The sequence below is a fragment of the Oryza brachyantha genome, chromosome 1 (assembly GCF_000231095.2).
Source record: "Oryza brachyantha chromosome 1, ObraRS2, whole genome shotgun sequence".
Classification (NCBI taxonomy): Eukaryota; Viridiplantae; Streptophyta; class Magnoliopsida; order Poales; family Poaceae; genus Oryza; species Oryza brachyantha.
Window position 1 is genome coordinate 7,119,230 of NC_023163.2, and position 18,100 is coordinate 7,137,329.

Below are 18,100 nucleotides of genomic sequence, written 5' to 3' on the forward strand. Positions count from 1 at the left end.
TGCCTAGGCTCTTCGATATTATTTTTCCAAATTAATTTGATTGGTGTCTTTCATCAATAGTGATGTGAGTGAAATTCGATCAATTGGTTAGTTGCAGATTTTGGAGATTTTGTTTCCTAATTTAAGAAATTCAATGACTACGTACAATTACATGCCACTAGATAAACAACCATTATATAACTTCTCATGAACTCTAAATAAACGTTTTATCTTTATCTTTATATTCGTTTTAACCATATGCTACTCCCTCCATACTTTTTTTATATGACGCCGTTGACTTTTAAATGTACGTTTGACCATTCGTCTCGTTCAAAATTTATATCTAAATATGTAAAATTATAAAGCATACTTAAAGTTTCTATAATAATAAATCATATTATAAAAAAATAATTAATAATTATATATTTTTTTGAATAAGACGAAAGGTCAAACGTGGGTCTAAAAGTCAACTGTGTCATATAAAAAAAATATGGAGGTAGTATGATTTTATAATCCACAGTCACCCGACCTTCCATTATCTTTCTAAAAAAAAGCATGCCACCACCGATCGATACATAATAATTAACCCAAAATCAAACCCTGGACACACATATGGACAGCTAGCGTGTGATCACTGCATCATATATCTCCAGGCCCCTGATGATGACCATGAGACAGAAGAGCATAGGATACCTGACAATCCCACGCACACGCTAGCTAACGCTAACAATGCAAGCAGCTTGCTTATATATATAATTAACATAGCTTGCCTGCGGGAGCAAGACAGACAAGCTGAACAAAAACCGGAAAACACGTACAGTTTGGCTTGTCTAATTTGGCAGCTAAGTGCCCCCCGCACGCGTCGTCGTAGACGTACCCACTCGTCGCTAGCCGTGGTCCTTGGTGAGGACACACACCATGATCATGTTTTATGGATGTTCCAATGAATATAACTTCTCACGGAATTTTTGAAAAGCTCAAAGCTTTTTAAATAACATTCAGCTTCTGAAAATTAAAATTCATAGTCATAGAACTAAAAAAATTAAGAATAGAAGTCAATTGGTAAAAAAAACTTATTTTTTTTCAGATTTTAGGAAGCCGACTTCTTAGCCGTTGGGTTTTATTATCTTAAGCTATTTCAAACAAGACTTATATGGACCTATTTACTTTGTTCAATAATTAAAAAAATATAAAATCAGATAAAAATGTTTCATGGTACTGTGAATCTAGACACGCTAGGTTTATTAATTTTAGATTGAATGGAATATCTATATTGCGTCTGCATGCGCAGCAAACACGCTATTAGAGCATCCCAACAGCTAATCTAAATTTAGTCATCCATATCTTTATTTGGATAATCATCTAAAACACTTTTATCTTTCATATCTGTTTGTATTTCAGCAGATCATCTGTATATATGACATCTTTCATATCTATTTATTTGGAGGATTGAAGAGAGAACATTTAAATATAGAGTTTCTCTCTTCTAATATGGATGACATCCAAAAATAGATAATGGGATAGATGTTCTGCTAGAGCTCAACTTTTACTCTTCATCCTCTATTTTTAGGATATTTTTAGGATGGAGCATAGGACGAATGAGCGGTTAGAGATGCTCTTATATAGAATAGTAGTATTTCTTCCCTGCTCATCTCAATGAGATCGATGACCACTACTACACTATATACGCTACCGTTGGCACATAATCCTCGCGTGCGCGCGTTCCAAAGGTAGCGTAGCGTATAGCGCGCGGCGGATGTGGAGGACACAATCATTGGCCCCGTCGACTCGTAAACCGGTCAGCACCACCAACTAGCTAGCTCATGATAGCCACACCTAGGAGAGGGAGTGCTCATCGTCCATCAAACAACAAATACAATTGCGCACGCGTGTGCGGGGTGTGGAAAATATCGAACGGAAGAGAAATCTATGATCTGTTGTGATTTATTGTATTCTATTATATATTACACTGATCCTCGTGGGTATATTTATAGGGTACATAGGAGATAGAAACTTGAAGTACAAGATAAATATTCTATCGTATCTCTCTAGGATTTTATCTTTATCTTTAGAGTTTATATTGGACTCTGTTATCTCTAACCGTATGTATCCATATCTCTAACATTCCCCCTCAGTCGTAACGGGAGCAAAGCGAACGATTACAACTGGATTTGAAATCTTATGTTTCACCATCTTCTTTTTTTTTGTTTCTCCATCATCGATTGCATCTCTAATGGATAGTCCTCCACTTTGGTGACTGCGTCTCCTTCTGTATCGTCTTAGTCCTCCACCTTGATTGACTGCATCCTCGCATCCCCTTCTATGTCGTTTCTCGTCTCTCTCCTCTATTCTCTCCCATAGTCACAGCGGGAGTGTCATAGAAGATAGCGAGGACACGTACGCTTTTGACTGGAGTTGTCGAGGATGACTTGTTGTAATGTCGAGGTAGTCGATCATGTGGTAGTCATGGTCGTTGTAGACATGGTAGTTGATGTAGTCGCATATAGCCGAAGGCGAAAAAAATTAGAGACAAAGCTGCGATTATAGATGAGGCACCTTGCAGATGTCAGAGGATGTCGTTGGAAGCGTCTTTGCATATGTCAGAGGATGCCCTTAGATCATCTTGTAGATGTCAGAGAACGCTGTTGACGTCGGGTCATCAATTTTTGGTTGTACTCTGTATGTCGTGTAGGTCACCACCGTAATGATGCCATGTTGATGCAGTCTTTACCCGTCGTTGATGACGCGGTCGGTGCCATCGTCGACGAAGCATCTTGCAGAGATTCCTATCAGCGGACGCGAGATGAATGTCCATCGTTGTGGACGAAGCGGCTTGTAGAGTTGTTGCCATGTTGATGTAGACCATCGGCGGTGTTACTTCAATGAATATTGTTGGCGGACGTGGAGGCTTGGTGAAGACATTGGCCACTTGATGTTGTGCTTGCTTGTTAGTTAATCGAAGTCGTCGCTCCTCTGCTTCTGCCACTATAATTTAAGAGGTTTTGTAGCCAGAAGAACTAATCTAATCTAATCTATAGACGATATATAGTAGCTAAAAAGAAATTGATCTAATACTAATTATTGGAGAAAATCTAATCTATGAATAATATGTAGAGGCTAGGTAGCTACTTGAAAAAGAAATACATGCACAGCATCGTGTTTCTGTGCTAAAAATTGAAGATCCCCGCCTTGCCGTTAAACGGTGATTAGTGGCATTGTCATGGCTGCCACCGCCCATGGCACTTGACGATCTCGACGCTGAAGGCGCGAATTGCTGCACCGAGCGAGGTCTGGAGATCTTGTCGTCGTTGGTTTGCGAGGTTGGATGGGACAAACTAGTTTTTTTATCGAGTCTGATACCTCTGATAGCATGTGAAAAATATTGGATAGGAGAGAAAATATATGATATGTTCTATTGTGTTGTATATTACACTGATCCTTGTGGGTTTATTTATAGGGAGAAACTTAGAGTACAAGATAAATATTCTATCGTATCTCTCTAAGATTTTATCTTTATCTCTAGACTTTATATTGGAATCGGTTATCTCTAAACGTATGCATCCATATCTCTAACACGGGAGGCTACGTGCCACCGCTGGATCGACAGGCAAGCTATAAATATATTTTAAAAAGGTAAGAGGGGAGAGAGAAGAGATGTGGGCTATTAATTTATAGACAGCTGCACACGGGCTCCAAGACAAAATATATGTATGACATGTGGGACAATATATTGATGTTTTGTAGGTAATTATTGTATGAGTTGGCTATTAGATTGACTATAGATGAATTGGAGCTAGCAATTGGCTATAATATTGAACTTGCTCTAAGAGCAGGTACAATAGCAGACTATAGGCTAGCTATAAGCATATTTTAAAGAGATAAAAGGGAAGAGAGAAGAGATGTGGACTACTAATTTGTAGCCAGCTATCCACAGACTCTAAGACAGAGTGTGTATATGACATGTGGGACCATATACTAATGTTTTGTAGATAACTATTGTATGAATTGACTATTAGATTGACTATATATGAATTGGAGCTAGTAGTTGGCTATACTATTGAACTTGCTCTAAGAGCAGGTACAATAATAGACTATAAGCCAGCTATAAATATATTTTAAGGAGATAAGAGAGAAGAGGAGTGAGCTACTATTTTATAGCCAGCTGTAGCATGGACTCTAATACACAATGTATGTATGACATGTGGGATATGGTGATATATGTTTTATAAGTAGCTATTGTATAAGTTAACTATTAGATTAGCTATAGATAAATTGAAGCCAGTAGTTAGTTATAGAACTTGCGCTAACGGCACCTGCCATGAAACCGGCCCCGAAACCAATTATCGTAAAACCAAATGCGAAATTATACGATGAAAAGTTTTGAGACCAACGATGATACCAGGATACGATATTTGTTAATGAGATAGTCTTTGGGATGCTTGTTACGCACGCTTCTAGTAACTTCTCTCTTGATCTAGCGTATTACATCGTATTTAGGTATCCGCGCTAGACCCCGTACCTATGCTAAAACTGTCGTGCGGTTACAATCGGTGTGTCTCTTTGTTTAAGAGAGAACATAGGCTATAATTTGGCTATATTACTATCTTCAAGTCCTATACTATAACTAAGTATATGTACACATACTTGACACAGACTTTAACAAGATCTGTTAGATAAACAGCCTCGTTATTTCACGTCTATATATTTATTATAAACAAAATAACTTAGCGATTAGAAAATAATTTATGCGTAAAACTTTTATATATAACTACTTTGTGATCGACTTAAAAATAAATCTTAAAAACTAAATTATGATGTTAAACCCAAAATTAAATCTAAAGTTAAAATTTTAGTGTACAGTACTTTATACTTATAATGGAAGGCTAATCAACTAAACAGAATGACACTAGGAGTGCATGCCACTTATGGCCTCTGCACAAACACTAGAGCATATCTACATGTGCATATGTGCGCACCAGAAGTCATGCACTTCCTCCCTTATATAGTTTAACACCACTACTCGTATTACCTCCCGCCATAAATATTTGATAGTTCATAAGATTTGATTATTTTTTAAAAAATTTAACTTTATATTAGAATAAATATATAAAATCACATTATGATAGTATATTTCAAGTCAAATATGTGTATATCATTGCTTTTTAAATAAGAGTGATTTTATGGTGTTTGCGAGGTGCGTAAAGGTACGAAGAGGTGGTGTAACATCAGTCTGATATGTGAATGACAAGGTATGAAAAAAATAAAATTGTAACTGATGGTAGTGATGTAGTTATAAATGTATTTTAGTGACCATTGTGTTTTGTGTGAATACCTTCCATGCTAAAAAGGCATCGAGAAGTGTTGTGTGCTTCCAATCGATAGGAGGCAGGATTGGGTGTGCATCGGATGGGGAGATCGATCTAGAGGACAATGCTCATTAGACACGAAGATTTTCGTTATAAATCTTGTCTTGGTCGAGATTTAGACACGGAGACCTTCGTTTTGTTTCGTATGCAAATCTTCGTCTAGACAACGTTCATTTGGCGCCGATTTATATTGGTACGTAAATCTTCTGTTGTTGTATATCGTTGTTTTTCTCCCCACGCAAATCATTCATCATGAAATGTTCTCAGTTGATGTGGTTTTTTTCTTAATACCGTGCCCTACAAATCTGCGAAATGCCACGTAAACCATGCCACACTTTAAAAAGATAACTTCATGCATACGTGGTCGATCGGTACCATGTAAATCAGTATCAACTACGATCTTTGGTCTCACTTACACAGTACCAACATGGTATCTTTTTATTTTTTAGATTTTATTGTCTATGCATAGAAATATCATTGTACTCTTGGTATCGAAATACACCTTTAATACCTTTGTGTATTGACTTTGGTCCTGCATTGTCGTATGTTTACTCTTTTTGAAATGAAAACACCAGAAAAGACCTCTTTAAATAAATATTTGGGAAATTATTGACACTCAAATTTTACACTTTTAATTAAATAATATCCTAAACGCAAAATACTAATGGCAAAAAGGTATAATTTACAACACGATGTACTAGCGTAAGCCAGACGGTCAATAGTCTTCTCCATCGAGCACAAAACCATCTCTTTTGATCTGGAAAAGCAATCTTTTTTCCCCTATAGCAAACTACTCTCTCTACTCGTCGGTCTGAACAAGCAAACTTTACAGACCCAGCTGCACTATAATCCGTCAAGCAATAAGACAGCCGCAGAATAGTTTTAGAGAGCTGCCCACCGTGACCGGCTAGCTAGTACTTAATTAGCTAGTTTAAGTTTAACCTTGCAATTAGCACATAGTATATAATCATGATTCATTCGCATGAATCATCATATCGATAGCTACATTACATATCTATATATACCTAGCTAGGTCATCTGGTGAAAAGTGTACCATTGCTTCATATTTTTCAAGGTAGGTTAGGTACTTGTGCATGCCGTTGTTGTTGGGTGCATGCTTTATTAAGAGCAAAGCTAATAATATAACTAGCTGGTCGGTTATAAGACACCTTACAATCTTTTCTGAGTTAGTTATTAATTCTTTATAATTAATACATGACTCGTTTGTTTCTCTTATAGAGTTTTTTTTTATTCTTGTGTCCGAACCGGATGTAAGCTTACATCTCGTTTTTCCTTTCTCTCTTCCATCTCAGTATTTAGCCGAATTAGTCTGCCTACTATACTTGCTCTACACTAAATCTATATATAAAAATATAATTAATGATGTGCTTGATCACTTGGTAATTCCTTGCCGCCATGGCAGGGTGACAGGAGTGTTTGTCTTTTTTTTAATATGTATATACATGTGTAGCCACCAAACATATATATATATATATATGCATGAATATAGTCTTTCATTTGGTGAATTAACGGTCAATATATTCTCCTGCATGCGTGTCAATTAGGATTTATTCTTGCTTTGCTAGCTGGTGATGAAAATAATCAATGGCAACTGGGGCATGGGACTTTTGTCAGCCGTCTTGATCGCAACTGGCGCCATGATCGAGATGTTCAACCGGTTTGACGATTTGACGACGAACAAAGGGAGCACCGACATGTATGATGGACAGCGCTTGTTATTATTGTGGTTTTGGATGGATTTTCATAATGATAATCATGGTTTTTTATGATAATCATGATTTTTGTGGATGGTTTTTTACAATGATAATCATGGTTTTCATGATAATTATGATTTTCGTGGATGTGTGGTATTGCCAGTTTTGGAAACCCTAATGATGCATTGATGCATGACAGCATGAAGGCCAGGAGCATAGGAGTGTATATATATGTGCAGGAGCAAGACTAAAATTGTTTATGGCGACACGGAACAATTATCAAGCAAGTTTTCATTTTAACAAGTGGAAACAAAAAAATTAATGATTTCATCTGCTTTGTTGCTCCTGTAAATCGACTGTCTGTCCTATTTTGTCTTTGACACATGTTCTGCAAATTATGCAACACTGCTACTCGCAGTGTAAGTTAGTAGGGCATGATTTTGTCCATCAGAGTTGAAATACTTGTGGTCACAAATATTATCCATGCATTTGGATGCTCTTCTAATAAAAAATTAATTGTTGTTTTTCTAAAAAAAATTATATAATAGTTGTTTGTCTCCATCCTTCTAACTGTACATTAGAAGTGAAATCGTGTAATAAAGAATATAATGATTTAGCGTATTCGTCTTTAAAAGCGAAAAACGAATTTGATCCAAAACATACCCCAAATACCTTAATAATCTTTGTGTCCCCACTATTGAAAATGCAACATATCACCCACCGTGGTAATTACGCTAAACTGTAAAAAAGACAAACAAATCTTATCCAAAATTCAAACTATTATTGGTTTAGTTCGGTAGTTTCATCACGCAGCTACTTACATGCTAGGAGGCAACAAAAATATTAATCAATTTGATAGGATTATCATGCAGCTACATACCCGGGCGATAAACGGTTATACCATGAACCCTGATCCCGACAACCACATTATACATAAAGCTAACTAAATTCTACCTCCAATATAAAAAGAGCTAAGAACTGATTCTACTCAGTACCGAGTCCCAACAGACATTTATCGTGTCATTGTTATCATCGTCACCGATACGTAGATCTCACTTTTCTATTATCACTAAGAGCAGTGTTATACGTATGATAATCGTACGTACGATGAAACGACAATATTTGAAGTAGCAGCGAGGCGGCAAAGAAACACGACGACAGCGGAAGCAGCGGCTCAAATCGTCCACTACTCATACGATTTTATTGTACGTACAACAATTTTCTTATCACTAATATGTAGGTCTCACTCTTCTAATGTCACTAAGGTCAATCTCAATACATATTTCATGGGACGTCATACACATTAAATAGGGTACCACAACAGTAAAATTGTTGACTTGGCAGGGTCATTAAATAAGAGAGTTTTATGAGATAGGAGAGGAGTTTCATCCATATAAAACTCATCTGGCTCGGTTAACTAATTTACAGTCTTGATAACTATATCATAAAACTATACATTGAGACTGACCTAATGTCACTAATATAGTCCGGACAGGTGGTGGCGTCCATGCGGACAAGGACGGACGCCTACACTGCACAGAGAACGGGGAAACGACGAGCCCCATCCCCAACCAGTAGCCCACCACATTCCACATTCCCCTCCTGACAAATCGACATTCTCTGTTGCAGATTTGTTCGCTTGCCACGAGGATCTTTGCATCCCCTCAACCACTCCAACCATCCAAACCCCAACGACACCGTGTGCGTGCCGCCTTTTTTATTCTGCACTATTAAAAAAAATTAAACAGTAATAAGATATAGGGAAAGAGACAGCAGGTAAGCCATCTTAGCATTCTTCCTCTTGCTTGCCTGCTTGCTGCTAATTAATTTAGCTTTGTTTTTTTTTCTACTAGCTTGCGTTTTCTTTTCTCTTCTTGAGAAGACAAATTTTCTTCTTTTAGGAGACCAAGCAAAAGCATAATCATAATAGGGGTGGTGGCACTCTTTTCTCTTTGTGTATCCAAATTTTGCATTTTGTTTTTGGACTTTTTATCTGTGTTTATCTCTCTAGGATTTGGAGTTTATTTTTTATATTTCTCTCTCTAGAGTTTATTTAATCTTTCTCTCTCTCTCTCTGAAAATTGCAGCCACCAACTTTAGCTTTGATGATCCATGCATGCCTTTACCTTTCTTCTTGGCCTCCTCTTTTCTCTTTATTCTCTGCCTAGTTGCTAGCTGCTGCTGCTTTACATTTGCCTCCAAAGATCCAAGCTTTCTTCCTTGCCGTTGGCCATTGCACCACCATTGACGCCATTGCATTGCACCAAGGAGAGCTTGAGCTTGCTCGCAGCTGGCTCCCATGAGGGAGTTCTCGTACGAGGAGGTGGAGGCGGCGACCGGGGGCTTCGCGGCCAAGAACCTCGTCGGGAAGGGCAGCCATGGCAGCGTGTACATGGCCAGGCTCCGGTACGGCGCCGGCGGCGGCGGCGGGAGGAGGAGGGTGAAGGGTGTCGTTGCTATCAAGAAGGCGTCGCACGCGCAGGGGGAGGCGAAGCTCGCGAACGAGATCGCGGTGCTCGCGGCGGCGGGGGGCATGGATGGAGTGGTCAACCTCGTCGGCGTGGTGGTGGCGCCGGCGGGCGCCGGGGGGAGGAAGGGGGAGAGGATGCTTGTGATGGAGTACATGGCCAACGGCTCGCTGCACGACCTGCTGCACCGGTCGCCGAAGCCCCCGCCGTGGCCGCGGCGCGTGGAGATCGCGCTCGACGTGGCGGAGGCCGTGCGCGCGCTGCACGCCGGCGAGCCCCGCGTGATCCACCGGGACGTCAAGTCGGCTAACATCCTCCTGGGGCGCGACGGCCGCGCCCGCCTCGCAGACTTCAGCCTCGCGGTCAAGGTACCGGCCGCCGACGACGACGACGACTCCCGCGCTCCCGACGACGCGGCGGGGCCGGCGCCGGCGGGCACGATCGGGTACCTGGACCCGTGCTACACGGAGCCCGGCCGCCTCGGCCCGGAGAGCGACGTGTTCAGCTTCGGCGTCGTCCTCCTCGAGCTCGTCAGCGGCCGCAAGGTGATGGACGTGAACGCCTCCCCATCCTCCATCGTCGCCTGGGCGGTGCCGCTGGTCGCCGCCGGCATGGCGCGCCAGGTGCTCGACGGGAGGATCGCCGCCCCACGCTGCCCCAAGGCGGAGCGCGCGGTGGCCCGCGTGCTCGCCGTGGCCGCGCGCTGCGTGTCGGAGTTCGTGGAACGCCGGCCGGCGATGGCCGACGTGGTCGCCGAGCTGCACGGCGCCCTCGAGAGCGCCGGCTGGCCGCGCCGCCGCCGCGCCCACGGCCTGGCCGGGACGCTGTACAGGCGCGTCGTGTCGTGGGGCGCGTCGCACCTGCACGTGAGGAGGAGCAAGATCGAGTGCACCGAGCACTCCGGATCAGAGGGGAGCTGTGCACAGCCTGACCACCCATGCTCAAATCCTCTTGCATCATGTTCGAACGAGAACATATTGGAGTAATTTTATGTCTTTTATAAAGTAGTAGAAGACCATGTTTTGTACCGTAAAATTTGGTAACTTCAGTTATTTTGTATATTAAGATATCTAAATTTTAAGCGTAAATTTTGGTATCTGAATGTACTTTGTCAAAAATAACAAAATTGTCAACATATTAACGTAACTATAAGTTGGTGGATTTTGAATCACGATCTCTTTCTTTTTTTTCCTTACCAATGGTAGAAGTATGTTCATTTTAAAGACGAAAGTTAACCCTCGGGAAAATGATAGGGATTTCTTGGATCTGGACCGTCCAGAAGTGTCATTCCTTCCAACTATTTTTTAGTTCTCTCTATATAATACTCCCTCCGTTTCATAAGATGTTTGACTTTTTTACTTGTAATTTTTAACTATTTGTCTTATTAAACAAATATAAAAATATCATTTATTGTGACTTACTTTATTATCAAAAGAACTTTAAACACGACTTGTCATTTTTTATATTTGTACTCAATTTTTGAATAAACCAGGTTAAACAACTTTTTTTTGTTCTCTCTATATAATATGAATTTTGTTACCATAAGAATTGTAAGATTAATCTATGCCGGTTTTCTTGGGTACATTTATCTTCTTCCTCGAGCAAACATGTGTCGCTTTCGACGGTTGGGGTGTAAATGGGGGAGTAAATACCTCATGTCTGAATTTTTCAGGCCACAAAGCCTCATGATTTTGACTTTCTCTAAACTCATGTTGATCCATTCCACTGTCTTTGTTTCTATCTTCCACGTAAGACCGAAGAGCCCTAACCAAACTACCAAATTAAAGTAGGTGCTACATGATATGGTATCTTGTAGACTATATATGCATACTACATAGATTCCAATTAGCTAGCTAGGGCAGGTTAGATAGAAACAGGGGTGAAACTAGGCTTGTTTGTCGGGTCAGACGATCACGACGAAATTTCTAAAATCTCTACTAAAATACTATTTAATCTATGTTTTTCTATGCTATGCAATGTAGATGACTTGGACGATATTTTTAGTTGGCTTCACCTATGGCAGGGCCGTCCAGTAGGGTGTGCAAGATAGTCGATCGCACAGGGCCCCCAAATTTTTGGGCCCCCGCCTGAAATTTTATTATTTTTTAAACATTTTTAAGAAATAATTTTGTTATTAGACCTCTGGAAAAAATATTTCCATCGCATGAACCTTTTGGCCACGCCATCAATATTGGTTGAAAACAAGAACTCAGGAAAAATATGACTTTTCTTTTGTTTATAAAACAAGAACTCGGGAGTGCTTTTATTTCCTCAATTTTTTCAATTCCTCGTCAGCCATAATGTATTCTAGAAACATGAAGTATCATTCAGGTGCTGAAAAACATAAGATACAAAGGCCGGATTTATCAACTCAATATTAATTATGTGGATATAATTGAAGATTTCATTTAATAGATCAATGATACTTTTCAGTAGAAGATGATGTCAGTAGTACCATTTTTTTTCTTGTAGCATTAATATTTGTATAAAATAACACATGAAAGTTATATAGTTAATTGAAAGTATGCTTTGTTTATACTAGTTATATGAAATTTTCAAAATTTAGGATCCTAATTAGTATTTCGTAGAGGGGCCTAAATTTTTGGAGACGGTCCTGGCGTGTGGATAAGAAGCTGGGCTGTGAGAGATACAAAACACACACACGGGTAGCTCATGGAATTCAGGTAAACCAAGGCTGGCACATGCAGCATGGGAGCTACAGTTGAACAGTGGTAGATGGATTCTTTGCTTTAGCCATGAGATGACCATTATGCTGGAAACCCTGGAAGGCTGGAGCAACTGCATCCATGCACACTGTGTGAATTAAAGCTGCACCGGTTGATGCAGTTCTTGATCTGAATATCTGATATGGAGTGGCATGAAGAGAGGGGGGAAAAGATGGAGATGTCTGAACTTAATCTAGGTTGATGTGCTGGCAGTGTCAAAGCTGTAAAAGTTTTTGATCAATTGTGTCATTCTTTTCTCTCTTTTTTTTTCTGAAAAAGGGTCATCATGTAATGATATGCTAATGGCCTAATGGGCATCTACTTTTTGCTAAGATGCTTTCTTTCTCTTGTTTCACTTTTCTTCTGCAGAGAGGAAGGATAGATGCCACCTTTCATAGTGAGGAATAATCTGAAGGACAAATTCCACCTGTTGAAATGGTGTTTGGTTATATATGAAGGTTTCAGTAATGGTCTGAAATTGACAAAAAAAACTGTACAAGAATATATTATCATTTATCACACATGTTGAAATAGTGTTGATTGCATAGGTAGTTTCCAGTGATGGTCTTTGACATTGACAAAATTGTGTAACAAAATTATTGCACTCGTTGATTCTTGAGAAACGCGAGGATCGGTGTTTTATGTGTTTTGGTGAATGAACACTAACATTACAAACTAAAAGATAATTTTTGGAAGGCGAAAGTAAATTACGGAAAATGGATGATAGAACTTAGTATGAAGTAATATGAAGTTATGAACTATGAACCCTCTTGCAAAGGAGTGAACAAACTTCTTTCTCCCTTTTATCTCAGAATTAAAAAAAAGGTTTGGTACGATGGAAGCCAGAACTTTCCGTGAATTTATATCTTACCTGATTTGAATAATAATCTAGCCCTTATTTCCTTTGATTTGTGTAGGTTTAAAGGAATGGGAAACGTTTGACCATTGAAAAGTTCTCTGTTTTGTTGAAAAAGCAACAGGGCTCAGAACCACACAGAACATTCAGTTTGACAGGACAGAACTGCAATTTTTGACGGATTCCTCTTTGAAATCATCCTCTTTTTGAGATTTCTCCCCCGTTTTCTGGACAAAAATATTCTACAATAATCCTATTTTGGTAGATCGAGGGAAAAAGCTGAAACTGTCGTTTTCCACCGTATGTTCTCACAAAACAAGGAAACCAATAGTGGATTTCTTAAGGTGGTGTTTAGTTGCCAAAATTTTTTGACAAAACATCACATCGAACGTTTAACCGGATGTCGGAAAGGGTTTTCGGACACGGATGAAAAAATGAATTTCATAGCTAGCCTAGAAACCGCGAGACGAATCTTTTGAGGCTAATTAATCCGTCATTAGCACATATTGTTTACTGTAGCACTTATGGCTAATTATGGACTAATTAGACTCAAAAGATTAATCTCAAGATTTCTTCCATAACTATGTAATTAGGTTTTTGGTTCATCTATGTTTAATTCTTTATTTAGGTATCCAAAAATTCGATGTGATGTTTTTGGAAAAAAATTGTGGAAACTAAATAAGGCCTAAGTTGCCTTTCCTTTTTGAATTTAATACAAACGACGGGAGTTTTATATTTCAAAGTCTGCAACAGGGACATGGCCGTACTAAATTTGCGTCGATGAACCTTTCAAAAAGTAAAAGGCAAAAAACGGGGAGAAAGAGAGGAAGATAAAGGGCAAACTCACACTTTCGACCTGGTATTCAATCATAAGACCTGTAGTGAGCTTTTGAAACAAAAACAAATTTACTAATACCGTTTCCGTTTTCAAATATACGACGACGTTGATTTCGAAACGTGATGTTCGATCATTGTCTTATTAAAAATATTAATGCAAATACATAGAAATATAACTCATGCTTAAATTACCTTTCATGGTAAAATAAGTCACAATAAAGTAAATAGTGCTCATATTGTTATTTGGATAAGGCGGTTGGTTGAACACAGAATCCAAAAATCAACATCGACATACATTTAAAAGAAAGGTAGTATGGTTTAATATCAGCAATAGTACAGTATGCAGATCGTTCTTGTCGCATAACACGTGTCCTGCACTGAAAAATTGTCAGCATAGAAAAACAAAATGTAATACCGTAGGTCCTAAAGCTCCATACCATGCGCTACAAGACCGTATAAATATGGAAGGTAAAAACATCGTTGTATCAAGATAACAGAAATGTTGTACAACTGCAAACAAATCCAAACGAAATTACCAAACGTTCCTGAGAAGAAAACAAACAACAATCATGTCCATTCCCATAGCCAAATGCTGTCAGTTTTCAAAGCTACACTGGTTACTACCACCAGGAGAGTACTAGATGGCATCTCACTTGGCCATCATCACCTTCACAAACTCTTCATAATTGATCTGGCCATCACCGTCGACATCAGCCTCACGGATCATCTCGTCCACCTCCTCGTCTGTAAGCTTCTCACCGAGGTTGGTCATGACATGACGGAGCTCAGCCGCTGAGATGAAGCCATTCTGGTCCTTGTCAAATACACGGAAGGCTTCCTTAAGCTCCTCCTCAGAATCAGTGTCCTTCATCTTGCGTGCCATCAGGTTGAGGAACTCAGGAAAGTCAATTGTTCCATTTCCATCAGCATCCACCTCATTGATCATGTCCTGAAGCTCAGCCTCGGTGGGGTTCTGCCCTAACGAGCGCATCACAGTCCCAAGCTCCTTGGTGGTGATGCAGCCTGTTCAGAAGGCAGCAGTTAGACCGTTATTCAGTTACTTAGATCGACAAATTCCAGATCATTAAAGGAAATATGGGCAGGAAATAAGAGCAGCCATAAATACAGTTCAAACAATGTACCACCAGGGCAATTCGATAAATAATTAATATACAGTGGCAAAAAAATCATAACCCCCCCCCCCCCAAAAAAAACACACACACACACACGATTTTTTGGCCAGTATCCATGGTAAGCATGGCAGATAATTACTTTCCTAAAGAACTTTTGAAAAAAAATAAACAAAATAATATTCCGATCAACTCTAGATCTGCACATTATTCCAGCATGACGTAGCTGGTACTCATACAATTGAACCAAGCTTTTTAGATAGCACAGAAGTGTATCTGGGAAATTAAATATGGGAAATATGAAGTTGAACAAACATTAAGAATTTAGGGTTTGACAAGGAAGTGTCTTATAGTTAATGCTACGTTATACTACATGCATCCTGCTATCCTGCCGATTGAGGGATAATCTTTGGAACAAGCATGCATCATGAAGTGCCATATACACACCTGATTGTAGTACAATATGAGTTTGTCTTAATACCTAACTACCTGTATAAAACAAGGAAGTATTGCCTTCTTGGGTTATCCAGACAAATGAACTATAATTTTCATTCATCGAATCAGTTTCAGCTCCGATTATGCAAAAAGCACAAAACAAAGTAATGGTTGGGGCCACAATTATTCTCACATCATCCCTTATGCACGGAGGTACTTAAGAAAAGAAGAGTAACACATGTGCTACATTAAACTAGGATTAACTCAAGAACACAAACAGTATCCTAGGGCTTAACTTTTCTATTTACCAAAAATAGATTAGGTAAACATTAGATCAACTTGATAGGCATGCTCCAAAAAAATGAAGGCAAGTAATTTCCTGATCCATTGTGTTGAAAACATATTATAACATACAGTTGTGTTTGCATGCACTTCTTAAAAACCTAAACCAACTTCAATTTTTCAAGAGTATTGCAATTTAAGATATGGTTTAATGTCATAAAACTAAAGAGTGTAGTGTCATGCTTCCAGAATTATTTGTGCATTTTAAAAGAAGTATCGGTGGGGATTTAAAATATTCATGTCTTCACATGACTTCTCACAGTAAGAAGAAGTAAAGAACACAATATACTAGAACACCATAATCAGCCTTTATGGTACAAAGCATGATTAGCATGTTTAATACAATTGTTGGTACAAGGTCATCTTGCCCTATTCGCCCGAAGATGGTTAAATATGTTCAAGGGACGTATTGAGACAATATGTCTCAGGAGCGTGATTAAGGTAATATGCCTCGAGAGCATGTTGAGACAATATGTTTCGAGGGCATGTTGAGACAATATGCCTCAGGAACGTGTCGGGGCAATACGCCTCGGATATGTGTTGGAGCATGGGAGCTGCATAAGTGTCTGTATGCCCGAAGAACAGGACCGCCCAAAGGAGACTTGAGCAAGACAGGACGAAGCTTGTTGGCTACGACTCATAGGTATATTCCTACGAGATGCTTCGGGACTAGCACTCAAGTGCTAAGGACAGTTGGCAAAGTAGTCCCAAAGAGCTAGAGACATTACGCTAGTACCCTTGTGCTCTATTAGTAACCACTCATGGGTATTCTAGTAATTATATAACAGGAGTCCGGGGCTATAAAAGCCCATACCCCTACCTTGTAAAATCCAAGGTTAATCAAATGTACAGTGCCGAGGTATTTGAGTATTGTCTCCGTTTGAGTTTTTTCCGTATGTGCAACTAGTATTCGACTTTGTCACATATATTTGTGTTCATGACGTAAAGTCACAACAACAATATTAGAGAAGTATCGGCACTTGTACAATTTAAAGCAACACAGATGCCATCTGCAACCACTTTTAAGAATCTAATTTTTTGGTAAAATCATTGTGAACATACAAGTCATTAACCACAACCTTTACTCTACTTTGCATAATTCCAACCTTTGATGGGAGCATGGGAAATATAAGAATCTGCAACAAGCAACTAAGTTTTGTATGTTACCTGTTTCACACATCGCATGCACTCTCTATGGCTCTATGCTATCATCGAATTCCACTGATGAGACCAATAGCAAAATTTTCACTGATGAGACCAATAGCACACTAACAGAAAATGAATACAAGCTTGCATATGACTCTTAGAATGTGGATACAATTCAACATGCCATCAATCCGTGGGCACACGGGCGTCTATGCCCATTATAGGCATGGCAGCACCAGCTTATCGCGCAGTTCATTCGACGTCTTTTTCTAATAGTACTGTGGAATTTAAAATGAGAATTTCCGATTTCGCAAGATCATTCTGATGAACGAATACTCATGGAGCTATCTTCCACGCAATCTCTTGCCATCCTCGAGATGCGCTCAGCCAACAAACAACGTGAAGGCAGGCGCTCGTTTACGCGGAGATCACCACCGCAGCAACTCCAATACTAGCACGGCGCGAGATCTACATCTCGAAACCCCTCAACACCCTTACACCCCACAAAGTCACCCCACCCGCGCGTCGATCCTCCTGCACAACGGCGACCAGATCTTTCGCCGCGCCCGCATGCACGCCCGTGACCCAACCCGGCTCCACCGCACCGCGTCACGGCGCCCACACGCCCGCCCGCCCGCGCACACAGCTAGATCACGCAGAGCATAGAGCCAGAGAGCGAGAACAAAACGGGAAGGTACACATATAAAAGGGAGGGAGGGAGAGCGAGTCGGGGGGAGGAGGGAGGGATCAGACCGTCGCCGTCCTTGTCGAAGAGGCTGAAGGCCTCCTTGAACTCAGCGATCTGGTCGTCGGTGAGCTGGTCCGCCATGGCCGACGAGGGATCTGGCTAGGGAGGGGGTGGGGGATGGAGAGGCAGAGCGCGAGTGGAGGAGAAAGGTAAGGGAAGCAGGGGAGCGCGACGTGGAAGGAAAATTTATGGAAAACGGGCCGGGAAGGTAAGACCGGACATGTGGGCAAATTGCTACGCGCACTCTCCCTGGCTTTCATGAATCTTTTTTTGACTCGTTACTCCCTCCGTTTCATAACGTAAGATGTTTGACTTTTTTATTTGCAATATTTGATCATTTGTCTTATTCAAA

At 40.2% G+C, this 18,100-nt stretch overlaps 2 protein-coding genes across 2 annotated transcripts; one reads left to right on the plus strand and one right to left on the minus strand.

Annotated features, from left to right (window-relative positions):
• The first annotated feature begins 9,117 nt into the window (after positions 1-9,117).
• LOC121053257 (serine/threonine-protein kinase-like protein At5g23170) lies at positions 9,118-10,604 on the plus strand. The gene has a single exon (XM_040519889.1). The coding sequence runs from the start codon at positions 9,360-9,362 to the stop codon at positions 10,512-10,514; it is 1,155 nt and encodes a 384-aa protein (XP_040375823.1). The 5' UTR covers positions 9,118-9,359; the 3' UTR covers positions 10,515-10,604.
• A 3,760-nt stretch (positions 10,605-14,364) lies between these two features.
• Positions 14,365-17,906, minus strand: LOC102705294 (calmodulin-1). The gene is made up of 2 exons (XM_006643975.3): positions 17,754-17,906; positions 14,365-14,970 (listed from the first exon to the last, which is right to left on the minus strand). Exons 1-2 carry the CDS (start codon positions 17,827-17,829, stop codon positions 14,597-14,599), a joined length of 450 nt encoding a protein of 149 aa, XP_006644038.1. The 5' UTR covers positions 17,830-17,906; the 3' UTR covers positions 14,365-14,596.
• Positions 17,907-18,100: the final 194 nt, after the last annotated feature.